Genomic DNA, 25,612 nt, shown 5'->3' on the forward strand with positions numbered 1-25,612 from the left:
ATTCTTGTATTCTTGTAATTTAATTTCCAAATTGTCTCTTCCATATTCCCTTAATGCAGATCTCAGTCCTTTGCACAGATTATGTTTCTTTACATCATCCCTTAACGTTTTTTCTCTTGTTGGCTTCTTCTTCTTTCTCGGGGGGGGTTTTTATCCTTCCTAATCCCATATTTGTTTGTGCCTCCAAAAATAATTTAGGAATATCAGTCTCCTGTGTCTCATCTTCTGTGGGCAGTGGGTGGGTAAAAGCTGGATATCTCTCCTGTTCATATTCCTGCGCCTCGCCCAGTTCCTGCATTAGTTGTAATTCATCTTTGTTATCCTTCACCTCCAAAGATATATTCTGGGGATTTCTTCAAAGGTTCTCACGGGCTCATTTAAATGCATGCCCCACTTCTTCCATCAAAATTTTCTGAAATTGTTCCAGTGTAAGGTCACAAACTTTTGTGTCCTGATCAATTTCCTCGTTAACAATCACTAACTCCATTTCCTCATTAACAATCACCATCTCCATTTCTTCACTTCAACACTCTACACATATAAATTTTTAATTAGACCAGCTCATAGCTATTTCAATAAGTCTTTCATATTAATGTTCATTTCATTATGCTGCAAACATAGTTCTAAAAAGGTGGTAGTAGTTTCGGCAAAAGCATTAATTTTCTCTTACCCCCATCACACTTCGTCATTCTCTCTTCCCAAGCAGTTTTACGGCCGCTTTTTTCTTTCGACAGGGAAAAGTTCACGGAGGGTATAGAACCACTTCTACTTGTGTGCCGCTGATCTCCACACCAACTGGTGCTGCAGCTCAAGTTTTTTTCTTCTTTCATGTCTTCTACTGGCTGCGCTGTGCAGTGCTGTTCCGGTACAACCTGCTAAAAGCAGGGCCAGCAAGAAACTGGGATGCCTTCAGGGGATAAGCCCCTCCACACCTGGATCAAAGCTCAGAGCTGACCCTGCGATGGAAGGAGGAGCTTATCCCCAAGCATGAGGACTGTCCCATATACTGAACCACTGGAGAAGAAGTATAATATCTTCAAAGTGGTGACAAACAGTTATGACTATTTCATCATCATGTGATGCAACAGCAAATATCAGAAGCTGTGCAAGAGATGCCCAAGGTACAATATCTTTATGCTTCATGAGTCCCCTCTTGTTATATGCTTTTCCCTTTTCTCATGCTCAACATGATGCTGCAGAAAACTGGATATCTAGAGCACTCTTTTCATCTTGCCTCAGCTTTACCTTGACAGTTCTGATCCATTTATCTGCTCTGACTGTCCAGTAAGAGCTGTGAACTATCAGTAACACTAGACGCTTTGACAATCAAGGATCACATTTTCCATCATAATCATAATTCCTTTCACTCATGTGTGATATGCAGAGGCACAAGATCTGTGCCAAGAGTACAAGATAATTCTCCACATGAAGGCTGTATCAGTACAAGTGAAGATTTAATATTTCCAAGGTGAAACCATCTTGAGAAATTGTATTATCATTCTAGTTATCTGCAAAATTCAAGCCTTGCAACTAGTATAATGTCTTTCCTTAGCCAGATAGAAAGGTGGAATATCCTTTCACATCTGGGAACTATTCCTTTGTCACCGACAAAAAAAACTCTCTTGCCATTAAAGCAATTTATCTCTTTCTTGTGTATCAGGTCTGTGAGAGAGCAGCTACTGAAAGTAGTTTTCAAAGTAAGAAAGGTCTCAAAGACAGCATCACCGCTCTGGTGCAACCCACTATTCCTACATTGTACAGAGTTAGGGTAGTCCTAGGACCCAGTCTGGCCTTACCTCTAAGAAATCTCATCATTACACTTCAATGACAACATGGTCATATTGGTTAACCTCCTTGGCCCACACCCAACAACCTTCACCCATTTGTTATCTTGAAAGCACCTTGCTCCTATCCACACCACTCTGAAAATCCAACCACCTGAGAAGAAGAGTACAGAAACAACATCTAATTTATCAAAAATAGATCACACAACCTGAAACCTCCTCTTCTCCCCTTTTATTTACACCTTCATTTCTCAAGGCTTCAGGCAGTCTTTGCCATTGTGTTGAGAGGAATCCAGTGCTGGAGTTGAGTAAGGGGACAATAGGAGCCCTTTCTGCCATCATTGTGAAATTCCACAAATCAGTAGAATGGAGCCTCAGGTGTGCAATGCTGCATAACATTTTGAGTTGTTAAAGGCAGAGAACTGTTTACATCCAGGAAGGAAGGAAGGAAGGAAGGAAGGAAGGAAGGAAGGAAGGTTGGTTTGTACTTGGTATGTCTCATGTGTGGGAATGGATAAAAGCAGCAAAGAAGAAAATAGGGTTATCTGTCACTGTTCTTCTGTACCCTGAGCAAGACTCACCATTTAGTCTCCCTGTCTGCTAAACCTCTCTCTGTCATGCATGTGCCAAACCATCTTGAACCACTTTGTTATGGTGAAAAAGGCAAGGTATTATATTTTAATAAATAAATCTGTTGAAAGCACGCAAAATCTGATGGAAAAAAGATGGTATACCATACACAGTTGCTCTCTTCCACTCTGTCTCGCAGATAAAACCATTTCTCAAGAATTTCTTCCTTCACAAATTCTTAAAGGCTCCCATTACCATTTCAGGTTCCAAGAAGCCTAACTAAATGAAAAGTGCAAGAAGAGCCCTGTGTGAACAAACTATCTCTGCAATGAAGTTTCTGTCACCTGAGCTAGTGTTCTATCAGTACACCCTTTGGCACTGAGTTCCAGAATTATGCCGTGGCTTTGAAAGTATACCCCCTCAGTGGCCTCTAGCATAGCTTTTGCTATATGATCTACAGGGTGCCCAAGCTCCCTCCTTAAGATTAAATCAGCTTACCTTGTCATAGGCAAAAAATGTTCCTAAAATCCAGATCCTTGGTTATGGAGGAATAAGGTCATCCTCATAATGGGACCTTGGTGTTGTATGACACCCCATGTCACCTCATACCAGGGTGCCTGCTAGACTGCCATCACTGAACTCCTTTGAAGGCCACGTCTTGTGTCCGTTTTGTTATCCATTCTCCAGATGCATGTTACTCCTGGCTGTTTGCTGTAGTTCTGTGTGGGGAGGCTTGTCTGTAGGAGTTATGGCAGAGTTTGCATACTAAAGCTCTGGAGCTTCTCTTGACTCAACTGTCAAAATGGTCAAAACTGACTGACCCCATGAAGCCAAGGAGAGGCCCTTTTATAATCTCCTTGATCTGATGATGCAACATCATCAGTTTATCCAAGTTGAGTCAAGTTGACGTGTTTATCCAAGTTGAGTCAAGTTTATCCAAGTTGAGTCAAGTTGACATCAGTTTATCCAAGTTGAGTTTTGACGGTACACTTCTCAGGAAGTCTTCATGCCTGGGGCAAGCATCAGAACACCCCTTCAGGATGTTCATAGGGAGAAGTATATTCTTTTGTTTGTCCTGAATCAATTTGTATGCCCATCCAATTAATTAGGTGCCCACAAATTCCAGTGTATTGGGTGAAGAGGAAAAATCTCTTTCTCCACACTTGCATAATGGTATAAATAACTGGCTCCAGTTCTTCAATCATTTCGATTCCCCTTTCTGCACTTTTTTCATCTGTTTTATCCTATTTGAGATTGGGAAATCAGGATTCAGAATGCAGCTGCAACATCAAAATATGCAAAGACATTACAATGCAACCAATATTTTCAGTCCCACTCTAGTCAGTCACTGCTAGTGATTGTAAGTTATGATTTTTTTGCTACAATATGTGTCAGTTTTATACTTACGTACTTTGAACCCCACTTGTCACATTGTTACCCACTGTTTAGAAAAATCTGCATGGAGCTCTTTACAATCTGCTTTAACTTCCACCGTCCAGAATACTTTGATATCATCCACAATCAGCTGCATTACTTCTCACCCTTTTTAATGGATAATTTATTAAACAATTTAAATAGCACTGGACCTGTAACAGATCCCTGGGGGACTCCACTGTTTACTTCACCCAGTTTTGAGATCTGCCTATCGCCTCCCAGCTTCTGTTGCCTGTGAAGTTTATTTTATTTTAAACATTTTATGCCATCTTTCCACCCAGCATATGGTCCCAAAAGCAGGAAGCAATAAAAAAAATCAGACCAGTTTTAAATAGGCACACATGAACACACAAAGCAATTAAAAACAATTAAAAGAAACATATAGACACATGAACAATGAATAGATTTTCCCACAGTAATAGCAGCTGTGCAAGGCCCCAGTCTGAACTGGTACTACAGTATATCGCAGGGCTCATATTTGTAGCAGGAACGCCTTTGCATATTAGGCGACACTCCCCTAATGTAGCCAATCCTCCAAGAGCTTACAGTAGCCCCTGTAAGAAGAGCTCTTGGAGGATTGGCTACATTAGGGGTGTGTCGCCTAATATGCAAAGGAGTTCCTGCTACAAAAAGAGCCCTGCGAGATGTAAAGGGAAAGAGAGAGAGCAAATGCTCCACAAGGCATGTTGTTAATTCATTTTGGAAGGGGGAAAAGACTTTGTATGTCCTTTTTCATTTACAGGGCTAATAGCCTACTTACGTACATGTGCTTCAACTTGACAAAAGGGGTTAAATTCTCCCTTTGCCCTACACCGGGCCCTACATATCTCCATTTCCCTTTAAACATGCAGTGTCCAGTTTGACACTGAGCTCCATCTTGTCTTGTGATAGTGGTCCTGCCTAATGCCTGCAAAGCCAATAAACATGAATTGCTTTGGTATGTTAGATCAATGTCACTTTAAACCCTCCTGATTTTCCTATTTTACACAACAGTAGACCTGGATTGCAGTGGCTGGTTTTTTTATCATGTGACAACAGGGAAGCAAAGTTTGGTATTTGCCACCATGTCTTAGCTGACAGAAAGTTTTTCCTGTATGTTTTACTGTTTAAAAAGAATTGTAGCCATTTTATTTCCAAAACAAAACAGGCAGTCTGTTCTTCTTCTCCAAACAAGTTTCCTTGTCCCTCACAAGCTAGGGGTTCCTTATTAACCAGATCAGTATCCTATCCTCTCTCCTAAAGGCTTGAGGTGGTTTGCATGACATTATAATGTTATCCCATGTTATCCTCAGAGTGAATGGGGACCACGGTGGAATAACAATATTAATTAAGAATCAGTAAGTACATTCAGATAGTCTTCACATGAAAGCTGAAAAATCCCATTAACAATTTCCACTAGAAAGCAAATCAAACATATATAATAATATAATAATAACTTAAATCCTCTGGATCCAATGCCTGCTGAGATCATTATAATAATGAGAACTCTTTCTATTTGAAGCTGGGAAAGCTGTTGCCAGATTAAAAAGAAGCTAGAGAATTATTGCCACATTGTATAATTATCTCAGCAGGCATCCGGTCCAGAGGATTTAAGTATTATTATATGGTTCTTGAACATTTGGGCTTCATGGAAGATGGAACCCATAAGCAGCTTTTCAAGCTGCTTCTCAGCTGCTTCTCACAACCATGTTCAGCTGCTTTTTGCAGCAGTCTTGTAGCCAACTTCTGCGACCATGGGGGATTCTGTGTGAACCTTCTTAAGGACAGTTCTTGCCTAGTGCAAGAAGTTTACATTGGAGAATTGTATCATTTGCTTTCTAGTGGACACTTTTAATGGCATTTTTCAGCTTTCATGTTAAGTCTATCTGAATGTACTTATCGTCAGTGCTCTGTATCTGTTAAGTTTGTTATATTCGTATAGCAACATTTACCAACAGATGGTGACTATTAGCTCATGGTGTGTTGATTCTTAATATTCTCAGAGTAAGGCCACATAACAGGTTTTAGGGTGAGTTGGGATTTATACCCAAATCTTCCTAGTCCATTGACTACAATTCCATTGACCACAACACACTGGCTTTCCAACAATGTTGCTAAAGTTTTCATTTGTGCATGTTTCTTGCCAATCACAAAACTGACAATTATTTGATGATGTGACATTTTGTCTTTTACTGCTCTGATATCCAGCTGGAATTATTTCTCAGTGCATTTTTAAAAGTGTATGAAAGGGAAGATGTAATACAGAGTAATTCCAAGTACCTCCTAGGAAGAGCACAGAAAATTAAGACTTAATCATGGAATCGTTTAAGGCTAATCAGGTATTATTTATCACGAGCCATTCTTTTGGTAATTACAACTGCCAGCTCTGCAGTTGTTTCTTTATATTGATTAAAAAAAAAAAGTGTATGGGTCCAATCCACCAGGAAGCTCTCCTGTGCATGCATATTGAAATGAGTGAGAACACACACCTGCCATTTATTTTAATGAGCATTTCCCAGAGATTGTGACCTTTATCTCCTCCTATAGTATTAATCTACTTTGATACTGATATCAAAATGCCCCATTGGGGGAGTGGCTGTAGCTCACTGGAAGAACATCTGCTTGGCATGCAGAAATTCCCAGGTTCAATCCTGGAGGTGATGTGAAAGACCTCAGCCTGAGACCCTGGAGAGCTGCTGCCGGTCTGAGTAGACGGATGGACCAAGGGTCTGATTCAGTACAAGGCAACTTAATGTGTTCATTATATGTGATAATAATCCCAGTCCCGATTTTTTTTTGATCACAATTTTATTTTCATGAAAATATTGACATATCATCAGTTCAAGTTAATATTTCAGTTTTAACCCCATACCAATATCCCCAATTTACTCTCTCCCTCCCCCCGGCTTCCCGCAATGTTTCCCCCCTCGTCACTCCAGCACAACTTAAGATAACATCATATTCTAACTTCAATATTGTTCCAAATATAGTAAGTTATGTTTCACATCCCAGTTCTTTTCTAGGTAAACCTTAAAGTCTCTCCACTCTTCATAGAATTCCTGATCTTCTTTGTTATTCAATTTTTTTGTAATTTTGTCCATCTCCGCCAGTCCCATTCTTCAGAGTCTGCACTAGCAGTCATCATCCATTTCTTATACTATTCCTTATCTTAACTAGATGGTTAATACGATATGACACCAACGTATTATCCTATATGCCTAAGGCTGCACACAGTTGACTGCTCAGCTCTCACCAAAGTCCCTGGCAGAATGAAAGTATGCAGGACTTTTGCCTAAGCACTTTTTGCCATTTCAAAATGAGAATGTATCATTAACTAAATTCCTGCATTCATAGTAAATGACTATGTAGAGAAAGACAGTATCCTCCCTCCATGTGTGGAAGTTTCAGTTTCCCCACAGTGCAGAGAAATGTGGGAAAGTGTGTGCCTTCCACACATGCATGGTTGGGTAGGATGCTGGCTATTTTCTAGTTATTTAGATACTAATGGCAGTTTATTAATTTATTTGAATATTTACATACTATCTTTCTCCTTGACAGCAGGCCTTTGGGGCAAACTGCAATTTAGAAACAGGGGAAATAGTTATGTCACAATTGACACAGTATTTCCCCCTCCAATATTCTGTGTATCTTTGGATCAAAATGGAAAAAAATAATTATTTGCTGTGGTTACTTATCTTGGGTTAAAATATTTTATGGTGCTTTAAGTTAATGTAAAATCAGCTGGTAACACCCAGGAAAGGGATGTTATGAAAATGATTTCAGAAAATAAAAATAATCAGAGAGCTGGGTAGAAAAAAATTCAATGAAATATTAAAGACAAATGTAAAGTAGTACACACAAAGATAAGGAAAGAAAACAAAAGAGTGAAGAGGGAGCTTGGCTAGATCATAAGGATGGAAGATTATAAGTAGATTAACAACACTAATCAGCAGTGAGTCACTCTTGCAGACCAGGCATATTATATTACAGGTTATTTCAGCAGATAATCATAGTCACATCATGGAAAATAAAAGCATATATAGTTCTATTAAAACCTTCATCACACAACTAAATGAACACACAATCCCAGCAGCTATTGCAAATCTCTACTAACCTCAGTCAAGTATTTATGCTTTCTAGAAACATAAGTATCTTTGGCTGCAAGTATACTAATTTTCAGACTTTTCTAATACGGAGGATACACTTGGATCAGATTCCAGTCATGTAGCTAATATTGGAGACTGTTGACCAGTTTGTAGTATGTCATGTCGCTGTTTCTATAAATCCTCTTTCTTCTTTTTAAGGATTTGGTAGAAAAATTCTAGTAGGCAGCCTTCTTTTTACTATAAAAGGGTTTATATCTTTGACATACACCCAAGGTACATAAGCCATTTTACTTTTCTCAGCAATATTGCTCCTTTTGATGACCTATGGAAATGGTAAGTCATATAAGGGCCTCTAAAGAATAATCACATGTGAACTGTAACATAGAGGAAGGAAATCCTCCTTCCTCTGCTTCCTAAATTGTGCCCCTGATAAGGATCCCTTGCTTTTATAGCTTATTTCTCATTCCTGAAAATGAATCCCATCGCTGTATTCTTTTTGTTTCTTTGGGTTCATTGTCCTTAAGAAGCTTCTGTAAAAAGCAGAATGCACAATCAAGGGATGTATTCTTTGAGTACTATGCACAGGCTCCTTCTGTTTCTGAAAGAGCATCATAATGAAGTGAGCTGCTTCGTAGGACTCTGTTGCCAGCAAAGAACAACACTCAGGTACATAGGAGACAAAGAGAAAGGAGTCCTGAAGAAAATGTATGACATCCTTTTGTCATATTAAATCCCTCTTGTTACGAGTCCTGAAATATTTTCCATCTACTTTATAATTCTCTCTCCTCTGGCATCTACTCCTGTCTCCAGTCCTTCCATGTCACAAAAAATTGCCACCAGTTGCATTTTGCTCCAAACCCCACTTGGCTTTAAAAAAAATCATTTTCACTGTGTATGTCAGACTATTTAGAATAGTGTGCCAGATTACCCTCACATCCTTAGAATAATATGCCTAGCAAAGCTAGGTGCAGCTTAACATACACCCAAAATATTTCAAACATTCTAGATGTGGGTGAGCATTGTCTGTTTTGAAGAATTATTTTAATATTCTATGATGAATTTAGTATTACAAAGAAATATTGGCTTATTGTGCAGAATTTTACATGCTAGGTTCAACTTGGTTAAAAATGGCCTGGTCTGAGTCAGAAAATAAAATCACTAGAGCTTCATAAAGAGTCACACAGTTTAAAATAGTTCAAATAAATTTTCTGATGGGACCACTGTTAATAAGCTGCAGATATGGGTTCCCAAAACTGAATTCAGGGAAATGAAAAACAACACCCCACATTAATTCTGGGTGTGTGAAATTCCTTAAAATGCTTGTTGGTAACTCTTTTCCTTTATGTGGGGGGAGGGAGGGTGAGCATTTTTTGTATGAAAGAGTCTCATACTGTTCTTGCATTAATTTTGTGTTTTGATGACATGAAATGTTATTTGCAAGACACAGCAGCATAGAATCATATAGGCTGCATGAGGAATATAGCAGAAGTTAAATTGAGGGCATTATTTGGGATAAAATTAATGCATTAATCCAAGCCACAATTATAAAGGTGGGCATGTTTCTTTCTGCAGTACTAGACAGGAGTTTTTTTAAAAAAAATCATGTAATGTTTAGTCCTTTTAACATTAATACTGACATGAATTGTGTTGGATTGTCCTTGAAGACCTTCCATATGCTTTTGCTCCATCTTCTAGGGCAGTGCTCTGGAATAAGCATTGGAACATTACTGCTAGCTGGGCATAATGTGAAGTGGTAGTCTGGTGGTAGCTAGCTATTTTGGCAATTAGAGTTATAGGCAGATGCACTTGTGTGCAAGGTACAACTTAAACTGATGTACAGTAGTCCATAGTATGCACAGCAGTACATAACAGGGAAACTTTTGATGTTCTTGGTGATGTGTTTTGACTCTAGAAGCTGTCTAGATGGCATCTCAGATAGGCAAAATCCACATTTTCCTGTGAAGTCACATTGAAGTGAATGATAGCTGGTGTCTGAATGTAGAAGGTGGCTGGCTGTGGAGTACGTGGATAGCAGCTTAGGTTCTGTTCTTCCTCTGTTGGCAGGTATGGTCAAAGGTGCAAGCCAGGGGGCCCATGAAGTGAACTTACTCAGTAGATCTAGAACTTGCTTTTTGGCTGGTTCAATATGCTTTTAAAAATTGTACTTTATAAATGCCTGTGGGATTTATGCAGGGGCATTATTTTGTTTTACTTTTTAATTTTATTTTATTTTACTTTTTAATTTTATTTTACTTTTTAATTTTATTTTATTTTACTTTTTAATTTTATTTTACTTTTTAATTTTATTTTACTTCCTGCTTACTTCCCTTCTTTGTGAGAATTGTCTGATTAATCTTATCCTTGCCTTCCTATTGTTTAACTAGTGAATCATTCTGTCAGAAGACTTTGGTGAACAATTTCATTAAAAATGTTTTGAAAGTCCAAGTATATAATGTCTTCCAACCACATACATACACAATCATGCAGAGAGAGAAAATTAAAGAATACCCCATTGTTTTCTCTCTACCTGTGTGTGTTTATTTGCTAAACTAGGATATACTTTATATTGCTGCTGCTGCTGCTGCTGCTGCTAGCCCACATGTTTTGTTGTCCCCATCGTTGTTTTTCTGTAAGGTATCGTAAGACATGTTGTCAAGGCAGACTTGTTGCTTAAATGTCCACTTAAGTGGTGATAGTGATCAGATAGGCAAAAAGATATGTTTGAAGAGAAGTGCAAAGTGCTTGCTTGAAGGCACATTTCCCAAATGGTGATTCATCAAAACATTTCCCAAATGGTGGCTTCCCATGGAATCTCAGAGCTAATTTTCGTGTATAGTAAAGTGGCTGTCAATCAGAACCACATCTCTGTCTTCTTTGTTCACCATAAGTAATCAGGTAACAAACCATATTGTTTCTCTCCTTCAAATACTGAAAATCTGTTCCTTCCCCTTCATTCTCTTGCTTGAAACTCTGGTTATCTTCTCTGATGACAACTGTGGCTTTCTTTCTTTCCTACTAAAAGTTTATTTTCCATTGAAAGGGCTTTTACTTGTGTCCATTTTTACCAGTGGCTGAATTCATCCTTGTTATTACTCCCTTTTTGATCTGTGTGTCAGCAAGCTGCCAATGTTTTGTTTTGTATTTCCGTATGCATATGGGTGCTTTCGCTTTTAACTGTAGAACCGTAGATACGCATGTCTATGTAGCTCGCCGAAACAATTATATCTCCCAAGGCCACAGGTGGTTGCAAGTGCTTGTTAGTGCAAGGAAGCTCTCATGAAATGCCGTGAGAATAAGATAACATGAGCTGCTTAGGAACGTTAGTTCTCAAGCCCAAAGGCGCACGCGGGAAACCCCGCAATTGGGCCTCAGTAGTTTGAATGTCCTATAACATGCCTTACCATTTGAGTCCCCCCTCATTCTGAACAGTGATCCTGTTATGCACCTATTGCTTCAAATAAAGAAACCTCTATTCTACAAGTGTGTTCTTCGTTGATGCGATGGGAGTCTGACACTGTGACATACAGACATGCTGATTCCTATAAAATGTACCATTAATGTCTGTGAGGCAAAGCACCTTAATTTCCCTCACGGGTTAATGTGATTGTTAGTACACCTGGTCTGGCTCACAGGTGTCAATGGTTCAGGGCTTCCTGCAGATACCATCCTTATCTCTTTCAAAACCGGAGTTAAGAATGAAGTAATTGGTTAACCACAAGAAACTGTGCTCAGCTGTATAATCAGATGGGAGGAGGGAATCAGTAGGCATTGAAGTCCTCTGGAAAGTTCCATCAAAAGGGATTCCAAAGGACCATCTAAAGTAAGAATATAGAACAAAGGGGAGCCATGCTTGTTTCATGTTTATGCCATGCTAGTGTGCTTTGATATGCTATGCTACATCATGATGGACTACAGCATATAGGTCTCCTATAACAGGTAGATAGAAAAGTTACCTTTTTTATTTGTCTGTTGCTAAGCTATAGAGACTGTACTGCATAGTGATGTCCTTTTAGAAACTTTTGAATAAACCTTTATATATTTTTACCAAAGTCTGCTTTATCTGGGTATATTTAACCTTGAGGACCCACAGGGCTGGGTGCTGCTCAGGCAAAAAGGAGTGGTGACCCAAGGGGACCCAGGTTTGGGTCTCTGACAGTGTCTTATATACTTCACTTTGTTATACACTTTTAAACAACATTTACATAGAATTTCAAATGTGTTCATGTGGTTGACTGTTATCAAGACTCTAAATAGGCATGTTTGCCACACAATTGCCTGTTACAAAGTATAATAAAGCACCACTCATGTCTGGTAGCCATCAGAATGACTATAATCTTATCAACAGCAGGATTACTTAAACAGATCAGCATGGTATTATTATATAAAAAAGCCATCTAGTGCATGGACAGCAATGATAAGAGCTCTGCTGACAGATCTTGTAGACTACTTTTTGGTGCAGTTGCCAGATTATTTAAAACCAAGGCTTTGAATCTGTGAAGAGAGGGCAATTTAAGTTAGGATATCCCCTTTAACATATTTAATCAAAAGGAAGGATGAAATATTAATTTGGCTCTTCTGTTTTGTGCTACATCATCAAAGCAAAGAGAAAGATATTTAATAACATATGGAAACATAAGATTTTAAAATCAGATTATAAGAGGGGCTTTTCAGAATACATATTTGTACCTGAGGGTAAAGTCAAGCTTTTCATGTTTTCTTGTTTTTATATTTAGGCCATATGGCATCTGAAGGTGATGTATCATGGGCCCATGTGGTAGCCAGTTCCTAAGAAAATCTATAGGGCAATTTAAGGATCAGCCATTTTATTTTAATAACTGGCATACTCAACATTCATTATCATCCTTCAAAAAATGCAATTAGTTCTAATTGCATAATTTGTCACATTCTCCCAGATGGCAATGGACAAAGCAGTAATAGAACATTGAGAACATTTTTGTACAATATTTTTAACTTTAGCTCAAATGTAACTTTAGCTTAAAATGTAGAAAACAGCAGCCCTCACTTGCCACCTCCAGTCTGTCTTGCCACCTCCAGTCTGTCTTGCACTTGATTCGTATTTGCATATAGTCCACTTAATGTCTACTTGGTCCTTTCTTGATTGCCAAACAACTCTGTGAACTAGAAGGTGAGCAGGTGATCTGCTTCCTTTCAAATTACAGTATGTCAGGATTGGTGAGGTTATATGGTGGTGTTTTATCTAGGGATATGCAAAATTCCCTTGAGTTGATTTGAAATTGGCTTTGGAAATTTAGCTGCCTCCCCTACCTAAACATCTGGGAACAAGAGTATTAGAACTATAATCTAGAGTATTAATACACTAAGAAAAAAAGGAGCAGAGACAATACTCATTAACAAAATTAGCTTTGTCAGGTGATCTGTTCACAGAGTATACAGCAATCAACTAGAATTTCACAGAGAGTGAGGGCTTACTGTTAAAATTTTCTGCACATGCTCTGAACCAGGTAATTATGAACTCTGGCAACATGACTAGTGATATCAGTAATAAATGTTTCACATACACAAATCATTGCTTTGAACTCTCCATTTGCTTTCCATAGCTCTCTGGAATTAAGTCCTACTAATGAAATTGTTGGGGAAATACAGGACCCTGAACTGGATGGCCCATGCTAGCCTGATCTTGTCAGATCTCGAAAGCTAAGCATAGAATCATAGAATCACAGAGTTGGAAGGGGCCATACAGGCCTTCTAGTCCATCCCCCTGCTCAATGCAGGATCAGCCCAGAGCATCCCTGACAAGTGTTTGTCCAGACGTTGCTTAAATACGGCCAGTGAGGGGGAGCTCACCACCTTCCTAGGCAGCTGATTCCACTGTTGCACAACTCTTACCATTAAAAAGTCTTTCCTACTATCCAGCCGGTACCTTCCAGCCCTTAATTTAAACCCATTATTGTGAGTCCTATCCTCTGCTGCCAACAGAAACAGCTCCCTGCCCTTCTCTAAGTGACAGCCCTTCTAAGTGACAGGGTCGGCCCTGGTTAGTATTTGGATGGGAGACCACCAAAGAATCCAGGGTTGTGATGCAGAGACAGGCAATGGCAAACCACCTCTGAACATCTCTTGCCTTCAAAGCCCTATGGGATCGCCATAAGTCAGCTTTGATGGCACTTTCTAGCACCACCAGTCCAGTTCTAATGTGAAATATTTAAGTGCGAATTAGGCAGGGTTGCTTTGGCAAAATATGATAATATTTGGTTTAACTTTGCATGACCATCTTGTAATGGGAGTTTTTTTATAACTGTCTTCCACATCATTATTAAACATGAAAAGTTTTGGAAATTACCGTTTCTAGATTCCTCTGTTAAATATAGTAAATACATGAATATAACATTTTCCCCCATCAGCTTTATTTATTATTATACTTACTTTTTACTAAAATGGAAGCTTTTTTATAGCTTTCATGTTTTCCAGTTTATGCTTGAATTTTCATGGATTTATATTTGTGCAGAGTGAGGCCTTTGGATTAATGATTGGCATGTTCAGAATTCCATAAATTTGATTGTTTATAGTGTGATAACTCTATTGAACAGTAAGGTATCAGAATAAAAATCAGTATATATATTCAGGATATAAGCTCCCCTGTATACCTATTTTCTAAACTGGGGGGAGGAGGAAAGCAATGGTTATGTTGTAACTAAATATCTGCCTTGAAGTTTAAGATATCAGAATGAAATTTTCATCAGGTGCTAGACTTGGAGGAAGATCCAGGTTCAAATCTCCACTCAGTCATGAAGCTCATTGTATTACCCTCTCTCAGCTGAACCTACTGGCAGAGTTTTTGTAATGATAAAATGAAGGAAAGGAGAATAATATAAGCTACCTGAGCTCCTTGAAGGAACAACAGAATATAAACAAATATATTTGCCATACATGTTCTTGATACTTACAAGTATCTATTTATTTTCCCTGTGAGCCAATAAGAACTTCTGCATAATAAAAATAGCATGGGGAAACAGCCAACCCACACTTCTTTGGCACTGTTTCCCCCACCAACTTTGTTCCTCCTTCACCAGTTGTTGTGGTTGACAAACTCCAGAACATTTCTGTAAATTTGGAGATGGAGCCTGAGGAGGACCACAGTGGGGTACAATATTATAGAATCCACCCTCTAAAGCCTTCATTTTCCTCAGGAAACCTATCTGTGTAGTCTGGAGATCAGTTGTAGTCCCAGGAGATTTCCCGGTCCCACCATCCTATGGGGTAAACATTTAAAAATCAGTGGGTAGCAGGGATCCTGATTGTGGACTTATTGCATCATATTTACTCTTACACTGAGTTGTATTTCTTCTGCTTATACTTCTCTGGTGTAACATATGATGGGAGAAATCATGTGATGTAAGGGCATTTATGGGAATGCATACCTTTCCCCTTTATGCATTATAGCAAAAGTATGGGAAAAGCAAGCACAACTCATTTTTATTTCATCTTTCTGAGTAAAATTGAAAACTGTCTTTAGGTGAACACATCTTTTTGGGCATCTTTCAAAGGTGGAATTTGAGGCTTTTATCTTTGGTTTTAGCTGGGGATATTTTAAGTATTATCATAAGCTGCCTTGAACCAAAAGGAAAGGCAGGATATAAATGCTTTAATAAATAAACAAAAATAAATGTGTATATAATATAGCCGCTCATTAAACCACCATAGCTCCCAAATCTACTTTTCTAGGTAGAGACAGAATTAGAGCTCATAGCAAGGTATTAGTCAACTGTTTTTCTTCATTGCCAATTGGACATTGGTTAACTAGACTAGTTCTTTATAGTATATCGGTTGACCCTCCCTGGCCCGAGGGAGGCCAGCCTAGCTGCTACTAGGGCCGGGGCCTTTTCGGTGGTGGCCCCTACCTGGTGGAATGAGCTCCTGGAGGAGATCAGGACCCTGTGGGACCTTTCGCAGTTCCGCAGTGCCTGCAAGATGGAGCTCTTCCGCCATGCATATAATTAGGGGCCGTCGCCACAGTGCACGGCCCACAAAGTCAACATTGAGCAGCTGCTATAAGAGTTGACGAGCAGAATAACATCTAAGCACTTTTATGCTGGAAGCTGGAAATCCATCTGAAAGCATTCCTTCTGATTGAATTTTAACCGCCACCAGCACTTTGTAATGCATTATTTTTAACTGTTATGTTTTAATTTGTATTATGTATGTTTTTATCATGTATTTATGTTATTGGAAACCGCCCTGAGCCTGCTTTGCGGGGAGGGAGGGGTACAAATTTGACAATAAATAAATAAATAAAAAGAGAAAAAATACACGTGCATTCTTTCAAATCATCAGGATCAGAAGTTTTTCATTATATCGATCCTTTGAGGTTTTAAATTATGAAGAAAAAGTAACAGGATGGCAAATAATCCATCAATTCCTTTTTGTTGTTCTGGTTTTTTTTTTTACTTTTCATGCACAGTAATCTTGTAGCTCACTTTTAAATCTCCCCATTTTTGTTTGTTCCAGCTTCCTCTTCAGTGGTGTCTGCTTGGTACTTACTAATATGCCTCAACAATTCAGAAGCAAGCTCAGTCTCCCAAGGGACTGTTAACATATAAAAGTGTATGCTAGGATGCCAGTAGGCATCACATTTGAGAAAAGAATGGTTTGATTAATTATGAATGCCCTTTTATTCCCATCTTGTGTGCAGGACCAGCTCCTCACCTATTCGTACCACAGGCTCCAGGAATTACACCTGCCATGCCTGCTGCTGAAGGCAAGTTCAATTTTCCTTCTTCAAAGATTCACTGATGGCTTCTTGTGGGGATACTTCTAAGCCCTGCCTGTTTTGAAGCCAATGATATAACTTTCATTTTACTGTATCAGAACAGACTCAAGTCATATAAGTAGGAAGTTACCCATCTTGGTTCTTGGAGTCCAAGACCATTTTGTAGATTGCATAGTGCATATTAAGAGTTTGGAATGTATTGTTTGGCATTTGCAGGAGTGGTCATCATTAGCCGCTTCATATGTAACTGCAGACATGAACAGTATCTGTGAACTGATGCTCTGTTAAACACGTAGGTTCTGAAAACCATAGCCATTACTTCATAACACACTATAGTACATTTTGTTTGTCTATTTATGATATTTCTCAGGTATTATTCCATGAAAAGTACCCAAAGTCATAAAGCAGTTTCAAACAAAAGCAAAACCAATACATATATACACAAACCTATAAAAAATACATAAAGACACAGTAAAACCACATAAACAATGCTAAATATCATTATATGGTTGTCTGAAGTGACAGTATTTTAGGGGGGCCCTGATCTGGATGGCCCAGGCTAGCCCAGTCTTGTCACATCTCAGAAGACAGTCAGGGTTAGTCCTGCTTTATGCATGAATGGAAGACCATTCAGGAAGCCTGGGGTTGCTATGCGTTGGCTCCGGTCACACGGGCAGGAAACTGCGGAGGGGAAGCGTGGCTGTTTGCCCCGGGGCAAACTAACGCGCAGTTAAGCGATCAGACCTCCTGTGGAGGTTCTGTGGAGGTACCGTGGAGGTTCTGTGGGAAGGGAGAGGTGCCCACAGGACACGCCTGCGCGCAACGAAGAAGTGCGCGGTGCGGCAAACTGGTTTTCTTTTTTTGTGTACACGACGAATGCGCATGCTCCGTTGGGTTCGTGTGCGCATCCACGGAGACTTGGAAAAAAACAACACCTTTTTCGCAAGGGGACATGGGCGGGCGCCGGATGCCACCGGAAACGCGATCAGACGCCCACCCTTGCCCCGCAGTTTCCGGAAACTAGTACCTCCGAGGTACTAGTTTTTTGCTGCGTGTTTTCGGCGGGAAGCCTCAGTTGTGCCACGGAAGCGCTACGCTTCCCAGATGTGCCGGTGAGATCGCGCCCGGAAACTCCGCCTGTCTTCCGTCTCTCTTGCATGGCTAATGTTCCATGTGACCGCAGCCATAGACTACTTCCTGTCCTAAGACTAACTGAGTGGTGGGTGTGGACTTATGACACACTTCCGGTGATGGCAAGGGGTGTGGCCTTATGACACACTTCCGATGATGTCAGGGGGTGTGGCCTTATGACACACTTCTGGTGATGTCAGGGGGTGTGGCATATGCTAATGAGTTATGCTAATGGGTTCCCCTAGCTCTTTTCCTACTAAACGACCCCTGCCTAAAACAGAATATCCTGTCCTTCAAGCAGAGGAATCATTTCAGATTTCATTGATCAAAGGAAAAGATATCTTTGAACTGGGGGCAATTCCTCAGGAAGTGAGACACACTTTTGTCTATATTGAATATTAAATTGCAAAAAAGCAATGCATTTTAAGAGTAACAGTTGTACTTTCTGCTTATACTTCCTGATATCTACCACAATATTTTCAGTGCACTGAAGTCACTCTGTTTAAAGCAAACGACATTTGGCATATCACAGAGGCCCATTTAACTGATTTCAGCTATAGTTGTTTACTAGAAATCACCAGTTTGGCCAGAGCTTTAGGTATATGTCCGGAGGTCTACTCAGATCTGGCACCCCTGGCCTTAGCCCAGGAGTCCCCATGAGGGCCGAAGCGATGATGGGGGCCAGCCCAACAGCAAGCACTTGGTGGAGTCAGGAGAGTGAGAGAGCAAGGGCCCACTCACAGAGAGCAGGATAGGTTGAGCCAGGGAATGAACAAAGCAGCAGCTGAGGGCAGATGGGACCCACCCGAGATCAGATGGCATCAAGGCAGCCAAAAGGGGGAAGGGAAGAGGGGCTACCGACCCCCATCCTCACATCCTACCCCACAGTCAGCACAGGGAAGGGATGTAGACCCACACTGCCAGCAATGTTCCCTCTAAGCTATGGAGGCTTGTGAGCAAAAATTCTACTTTATGAGCTACTGGCATTAAAGTTGTGAGTGAGTGATTCGGCTACTGCGTAAATTAGTTTGCTCTGGAGCCATCCTTCCTGAGCTAAGAGAAAAATCTGTGAGCTGGAGGCTAAAAAACTGTGAGCTAGCTCACACTAACTCAGCTTAGAGGGAACACTGGCTGCCAGGCACCGAGGATGAAGAAAAGGGGAGGGGTTGGGTGCAGGTGTTGGGCTTTGGGATCAGGAGATCCCTTTGGCCTCTCTCTTGTGATGGGGAGGAGGGAGCGAGCAAGGAGGGAGGAGCTGGACTGGGGACAGGTGATTTAACTGGAAGCAGAAGGACTGGCTGGGGAGAAGGAACCCAAGACTCTATGAGGATATGGAGGATGCCAGAGAGGGAGAGCTCCCAAGGAATAGACTCTGGGGGTGATGGAGTGGGAATTGGGTGAGTTCCAAACCCACCCCCCCTGAATTCTGAGGCCACGTCCACTGTTTTCCAAGAAGAAATCACACCCTGGAGCAGTGCATCCCTCCACCCAGGGAACCCTGGGCTTGACAGTATACCTCAGTAAAAATCACACTTCGTTTGAAACTTAAAGGGAAACAACTCAATCCTAAGCACCCCTGGCTTAAAGTATTTCTATTAGATTCTTGGTCAAGTTTTTCTTGAAAGCCCATATGAGGAGAAGAAGAAGAGAAGAAGAGATTGGATTTATACCCCGCCCTTCACTTGGCGTCTCAGAGCGGCTTACAAACTCCTTTCCCTTCCCCTCCCCACAACAGACACCCTGTGAGGTGGGTGGGGCTGAGAGAACTCTGACACAAACTGCTCTTTTTCAAGGACAGCTGTGCCAGAGCTTGTGACTGACCCAAGGTCACATCAGCAGGTGCAAGTGGAGGAGTGGGGAATCAAACCTGGTTCTCCCAGATTAGAGTCCGCACATTTAACCACTACACCAAACTGAAAGGTGCTATGGTTTCTTGAGGTAATGTATGCCATTGCTAAACCATTCTTGCCGCTATGAAATGTTTCCTAATGCTTTACTGGAATCTGCAGTTTTGTGTTTAAATCAAGTCTTCAGTGTATAAGAACATTTTTATCTGTTTGTATTCAATAAGTGAAGATGACCACTATATTGTCCCTTAATCTCATTTTAATTTGACACCAACATATCCAGTTCTTTCAGTGTCTCCTTAATTCTTCCATCTAAGTTGCCAGTAATCTTCTTGAATTGTAGTGCCCAGAACTGAACAGAATATTCTATTATCTCTTTCTTTCTTCTCTTCAGCTTACTCTCTGCCTACAGTTTTTCTTTTCCCTTTTCTCCCTTTCTTTAATTATTATGTAACATCTGTGAAATCAGTAAATTCTGTTTGGTGTTCTGGAGTTTCATCCTCAGATAATAAGAATTTGAATCACCTGATCATTGTGGTATGAACTTACACACATGCAGCCTGTTATTGGGAAGGGGAGGCAATATGAAAGAACCACAGCATTCAGATTGCAGTCATTCATTAAGGTAATCTAGCAAGGCACAGAGAAGAATAAAGGGAGTTCCTCACATCGAGCTTTGGCCACAAGTGCCACATGCCCTGTCCCCTTCAGCAGAAGTCATACCTCAGGCATATTGCCTTAAAAGACTGTCCCTCTGCTAGGGGAAAATAACATGACCATGTTACTGGAGAGGGAGAATTATGTGACCCTTCTAAGAACTCTGTCTCCAACCATGATGAGTAGAAATGGATTTCAGTCTGTGACACTGATGGACAGGGAGTCATGTGATGTGGCTTCTGTAAACCAGGAGGGTAACACAACCCCTCAAAGACCTCATACTATTATCCTTGACCAACAGTAAGGGGTTTCAGTCCATTGACACAGATGGGGGGGAAACTTCTTATAAAGGTGTTACACGACCCCTCAAGTCATGGGTCACATGCCATTTCCCCCAGGGGAGTGAGAAAGGCATTAGGTGAGATTTCTGCATCTGTCACTTTTGCTAGAGCCCAATTTTTTTATGTGAGGCATCCTCCCTTGTTCTTCTTAGGGCATTGGGAAAGAAGTCAAGTGAGTGGAAGTGGGAGTGAAGTTCTGAGGAGCACTCTATTGTGTTAGATGCAACACAGCTAAGTAACTTACTTTGTTGATTAGATACTCAGTCTGAAAAGCAATTCTAGGTCCTTTGGCTTATCTAGGAAGAAGTGGAAGGTGGCTTGTTCCCACTCATCTCCTGACTCACTGCATACAAGCTATCTACCCATTAATTCAAATGGTTTCCTGTTCCTCTGATGAACCCTCTTAATGGTTCAGTGATTAAGGAACCAGGTCCACTAGCTGACTACAAGGACTTGATTTCAGTCCTGACATTCAAAAGATTGTTTTGTTACTGCGTATGATAGTGGAACCTACACGGCTTATTTGTAAAACCACATTCATGAAGAATTGAATGCATGTCAATCAGTTTTTCAGAATGATAAATACACATTGACTTAAGATGAAATTATGCTTGAAGTTTGACTTTGAGTGCCTAGTTCATGGAAGTATGAATAACACATTACTCGTGCTGCTTCTCAAGCTATTTTAAGCCATTATTTAACTGGCCATCTAGATTTCATACAGTAGTTGACGTATGTAATCATTTGCACTAATTGATGCTTTCAGCTACAGAAATGGTTTATAAGGCCCACATTTTAAACTCTGTATAGAAAAGTGTACAAACCATATTTTTTCACGCACACACACAAAAATAAATTTCCAGGAGTCAATTGAATGCATTCAAATATGGAAAGCAGTAAGAAGGAAGAAAATGAGCTGCTTAAGCCAGTTTGGTGTAGTGGTTAAGTGTGCGGACTCTAATCTGGGAGAACCGGGTTTGATTCCCCACTCCTCCACTTGCACCTGCTGATGTGACCTTGGGTCAGTCACAGGGTGTCTGTTGTGGGGAGGGGAAGGGAAAGGAGTTTGTAAGCCGCTCTGAGACTCCAAGTGAAGGGCGGGGTATAAATCCAATCTCTTCTCTTCTTCTTCTTCTCTTCTTAAGGATTCTGATATAAATAAATGTTGTGTTACAGATTGGTCCAGTAGTGTCTAAATTTTATAAAGAAATCCGGGCAACATAGATAGTTTATGCAATCCTACTCTGGAATTACAAGGAACGAAATAATCACTCTCAAGATTGAGGAAGATACCCTAGTATTATTAAAAGCTCTAGGCAAAGATTAACCAACCAAATAATGATTTGAAATATAGAAGGATAATTGTTTCTTTCAGTGTAAATATTAATAAAACAATAAGCCTAACTGGAATGTGAAACTATAGGCAAAAGCAGATGAGAGATAACTGATAATCTTATTCATGGAAATCTTAGCACAGTTGATACACACTAGTTCAGAAAACTAATCATCCTTCACATCCAAAGTACAGTCTGAGGCTGCAGTGACATGTGACACTGGCTGTTACCCCAAATGGCAGCTCTGTATTAAGTGAGTTTTTTCTCCCTTCCATAATGTTTATTTAGACTTCCCCATGTAATTTCCCCAGTGGCCACCAATGATACAGGGTGCAGAAACAACATGGGTATGTCTGTCTAAGCATTATGGGAAAGGAGTGGAGAATTTTATACGGCACTTCCATTTTCCATGAGAGCCCAGGTTTAAAATACATATATCATTCTAATCTGAGTCTGAAATGGAAGGAAATATTTTCCATGGATGCCTTCACCCTAGCTAGTTGCTATTCTCTAAATGCAGAAAGGAACGTGGAATATCTCTTGTCACTGGAAAATTGTCTATAATTTGTGGTAATTCAGTATTAAAACCAATTTAATTAAAATCAGCAGTCCACGTTTCAGAAAACCCAATGATATAACCCCATAGTTCCATGTCCAAGAACATCTATATATTCCTGTGCAGAAATAATTGGCTAGAAAACACTTGTGGCAAGAACAAGTTTATCTTTTTCATGACAATCTATACACTGCTATTTTCCACCTAGTGAAAATCTGTCCGTATGCCTGAAAAGTATAAGCTTCCTGTGTATAGTTGAACCTCTGTGGAGAGAAATATTCACCTCCATTTCTGGTAGCAGCATCTGCTGGGAAATGAAAACCAGTTAACAAACCCATCAGTATTACCAGGTTCAAATTTCACATGTCCACAAACGAAGCTGCCAAGGTGCTAGAAAATGTCTAAAGCAGATTGAGATGGTATATACAACTATGAAGAATCTGTATAGTATACATCATATCCATGCAGTATGACCTAATTTATACACGAGCAAATCATTCTGGTGTCTTCTCTGGCATCATTTGTATGAAAGAGTGTTTTCATGTGTTAACTGTTGTGCTTGCCACTGAGAATGCTACTTAGGTGGGTACCTCACCTGACCACATAGAATCCTGTTTGTGTGAAGAAGATGCCCACATTGTTTAGGCAATTTTAGCCATGCAGTTAGATAGCCTGAACAGCCAAGGAACAAAAATAAAAGATAAAGAACATAAAATATGGGGGGGGGGGAAGAGTTTTGAATTATCCATGGGAGGAGATGGGATCTGAAACAACTTTCCATCTTCCTAGAAGAATGATGTTGAACACTCAAATCCAAACTCTTGGTGGATTTTCCTTTTAAATCTTGAGATTCTCGTTGGACATTCTAACCTTGAGTACTTGTGGCTCTTAGGACTGAATTTATAAGGACCAAAAATACTGTTGTAGGGTATAAGAAGGCTAACTTCCCTTCTCAAAGTCCAGTTTATGGACCATTCATCATCTCTGAAAGTGAAGGATTTGGCCAAGGCAAATGGAACATTTGTGTAGGAGATTGTGTTCTTGAATCAGTGTTTGTTTCTGCTGTAAAAGCTAAAATCATATCCTATTTCAGCTGCCCAGAATTAAATTGCCTGTCTTATAAAGAAGGATCTGTAACATAGAGAAAAGAATGAAGCCTTCCATATTGTCAATCCATCCATGAATCAGTGGAGGCTTGGAGAATATAAACAAAATGAAATAACCAAAACTGAATGATACAGATTTTTGTAGAACATGAAACTACTGTATTGTTTGTGAGCAGCCATCCTAATGCTTATCTCTTTGACTAACACAGAGTTTACAACACTTTTATATACATACATTTCTTTTATATAAATCTCTATGTTATTGTACGCCAGCAACCTATAGATCATTAAAAAAATGATATATCATTCTACATAACTTTGTAAATGTAAGCAATTGATGTAATGTTTGGATTAAATGCAAACTAACAAATATGGCTATATCTGATAAAGGAAGCTTTGACTCTCAAGAGCTCATACCCTGAAAATCTTGTTTTCTCTAAGGTGCTACTGGACTCACATGTTAATATGGCTATGCAGAATGATGTACTGGAAATTCAAAATGGCCATTTCCAAGCATTCAAAATGCATGATAAAAAGCACGCAGTTGCCTTAAATATTTCCATAGTTTTAATATAGTTTTAGGTACATAAACATTGGGAAAGATTTTTGAAAAAATGATAGCTGTATAACTGCACATTATTTCCCAATTGGTGCTTGGAAGGTAACAGCACAATTCATAGGAATATACATCAGCATTCGACACTAACTCTCTGTCCTTTGAACGTAAGAATCCGAAGGACAAACACAAATTGAATGCATAGATAATGCACTCCTAGGTACCTCAAGCTAGAAAACAACCTCCAGACATACCTACAAAGTTGGAGTTCTTTTGCTTTTTATGATTTCTGCATGTTTTCTTGGGGAAATGTCTTGCTATCTCCCTTACTTGGGGAACTGTCTTGCTATCTCCCTTATAAATAAAAGCTGAATTTTTCCCTAGTCTTCAAATAAAGATCTTAATTCCAAGTAAGTGTGCATAAAACTGCATCCACCACCAGCAAGCGTCCTGAATTGGGTGGGAAAGCAGCATAGAAAAGTTATATATGCCTCTTATACCCTGTTGAGACATACCTGAAACTGTAATAACACTTAGCACAACAGAGATTGTTCAGTAGAAAAGAGTAAGAGTCCAGTAGCACCTTAAAGACTAACAAAATATGTGGCAGGGGATAAGCTTTAATGAGTCCCTGTTCACTTCTTCAGATAGCAGTGACTCATAAAAGCTCATACCCTGCCACATATTTTGTTAGTCTTTAAGGTGCTACTGGATTCTTATTCTTTTCTACTACTATTGACAGACTAACACAACTATCCATCTTGATCTATCTCCATGGAAGAGATTATTTAGAAGAATATTATGTTGTTTCAGTCCTAATAGACCCCAGTAAACCAAACCGGTATTATTAATTTGTACCCAATGATATCTGGTCACGGAGTGAAACTTTCCCACTTCCCCATCCCTCTGCAACTCACTGAGCAATCTCAAATATTGTTCCTGTGTGTCAGCAGGCCCTCCAAAACAGCACTGAGGCAAACTGGGGCTCTTCAGTGGGAGGGGTTAATTGAACAAAATTGCCACAGCCTCTTCCAAAGATGAAAGTATCCTTATGTCTTCAGAATTGTGTGATTGTGCAGTGCAGCTTTTACTAACTGCATAGACCTATCAGTAGGCATTGCAGCTTACTTGAAAGGCACTTACAAGCTTATAACACCATTTGTATCTATTCCAACATGAACACCACATCACTCTCAAGTGCTGTACTAGCATACCTCTTGGCCTCTGTGAATCACAGTTGCTTAGGTGAGCACCAGTTAGTTTCACATGAGGATGCCACAAAGTTCTTCAAGCAGTTTTATAAAAATGACCTAAAAGAGGGAAACAATTGGGAACAACATATGACAACAAAAAAAGTAAAATAATTGAAAAAGTACAGATTTTTACATCCCTGTCAGGAGTATATCTTGGGGATAATCTCAGACCCTGGAATACTTCTAGATAGTCTGGAATAGCTATGACT

The 25,612-nt window shown here is 39.9% G+C and overlaps 1 protein-coding gene across 1 annotated transcript in view; it reads left to right on the forward strand.

The window, feature by feature from the left end:
* The window catches only part of TRDN (triadin), a 191,773-nt gene that overhangs the window by 138,918 nt on the left and 27,243 nt on the right, over positions 1-25,612 (forward strand). Inside the window, exon 14 of the mRNA XM_015407343.1 lies at positions 16,545-16,610. Within this exon, the coding sequence (XP_015262829.1) occupies positions 16,545-16,610 (66 nt within the window). The remainder of the gene's footprint in view (positions 1-16,544; positions 16,611-25,612) is intronic.

This window comes from Gekko japonicus, unplaced genomic scaffold (assembly GCF_001447785.1).
Source record: "Gekko japonicus isolate JY-2015 unplaced genomic scaffold, Gekko_japonicus_V1.1 scaffold252, whole genome shotgun sequence".
Taxonomy (NCBI): Eukaryota; Metazoa; Chordata; class Lepidosauria; order Squamata; family Gekkonidae; genus Gekko; species Gekko japonicus.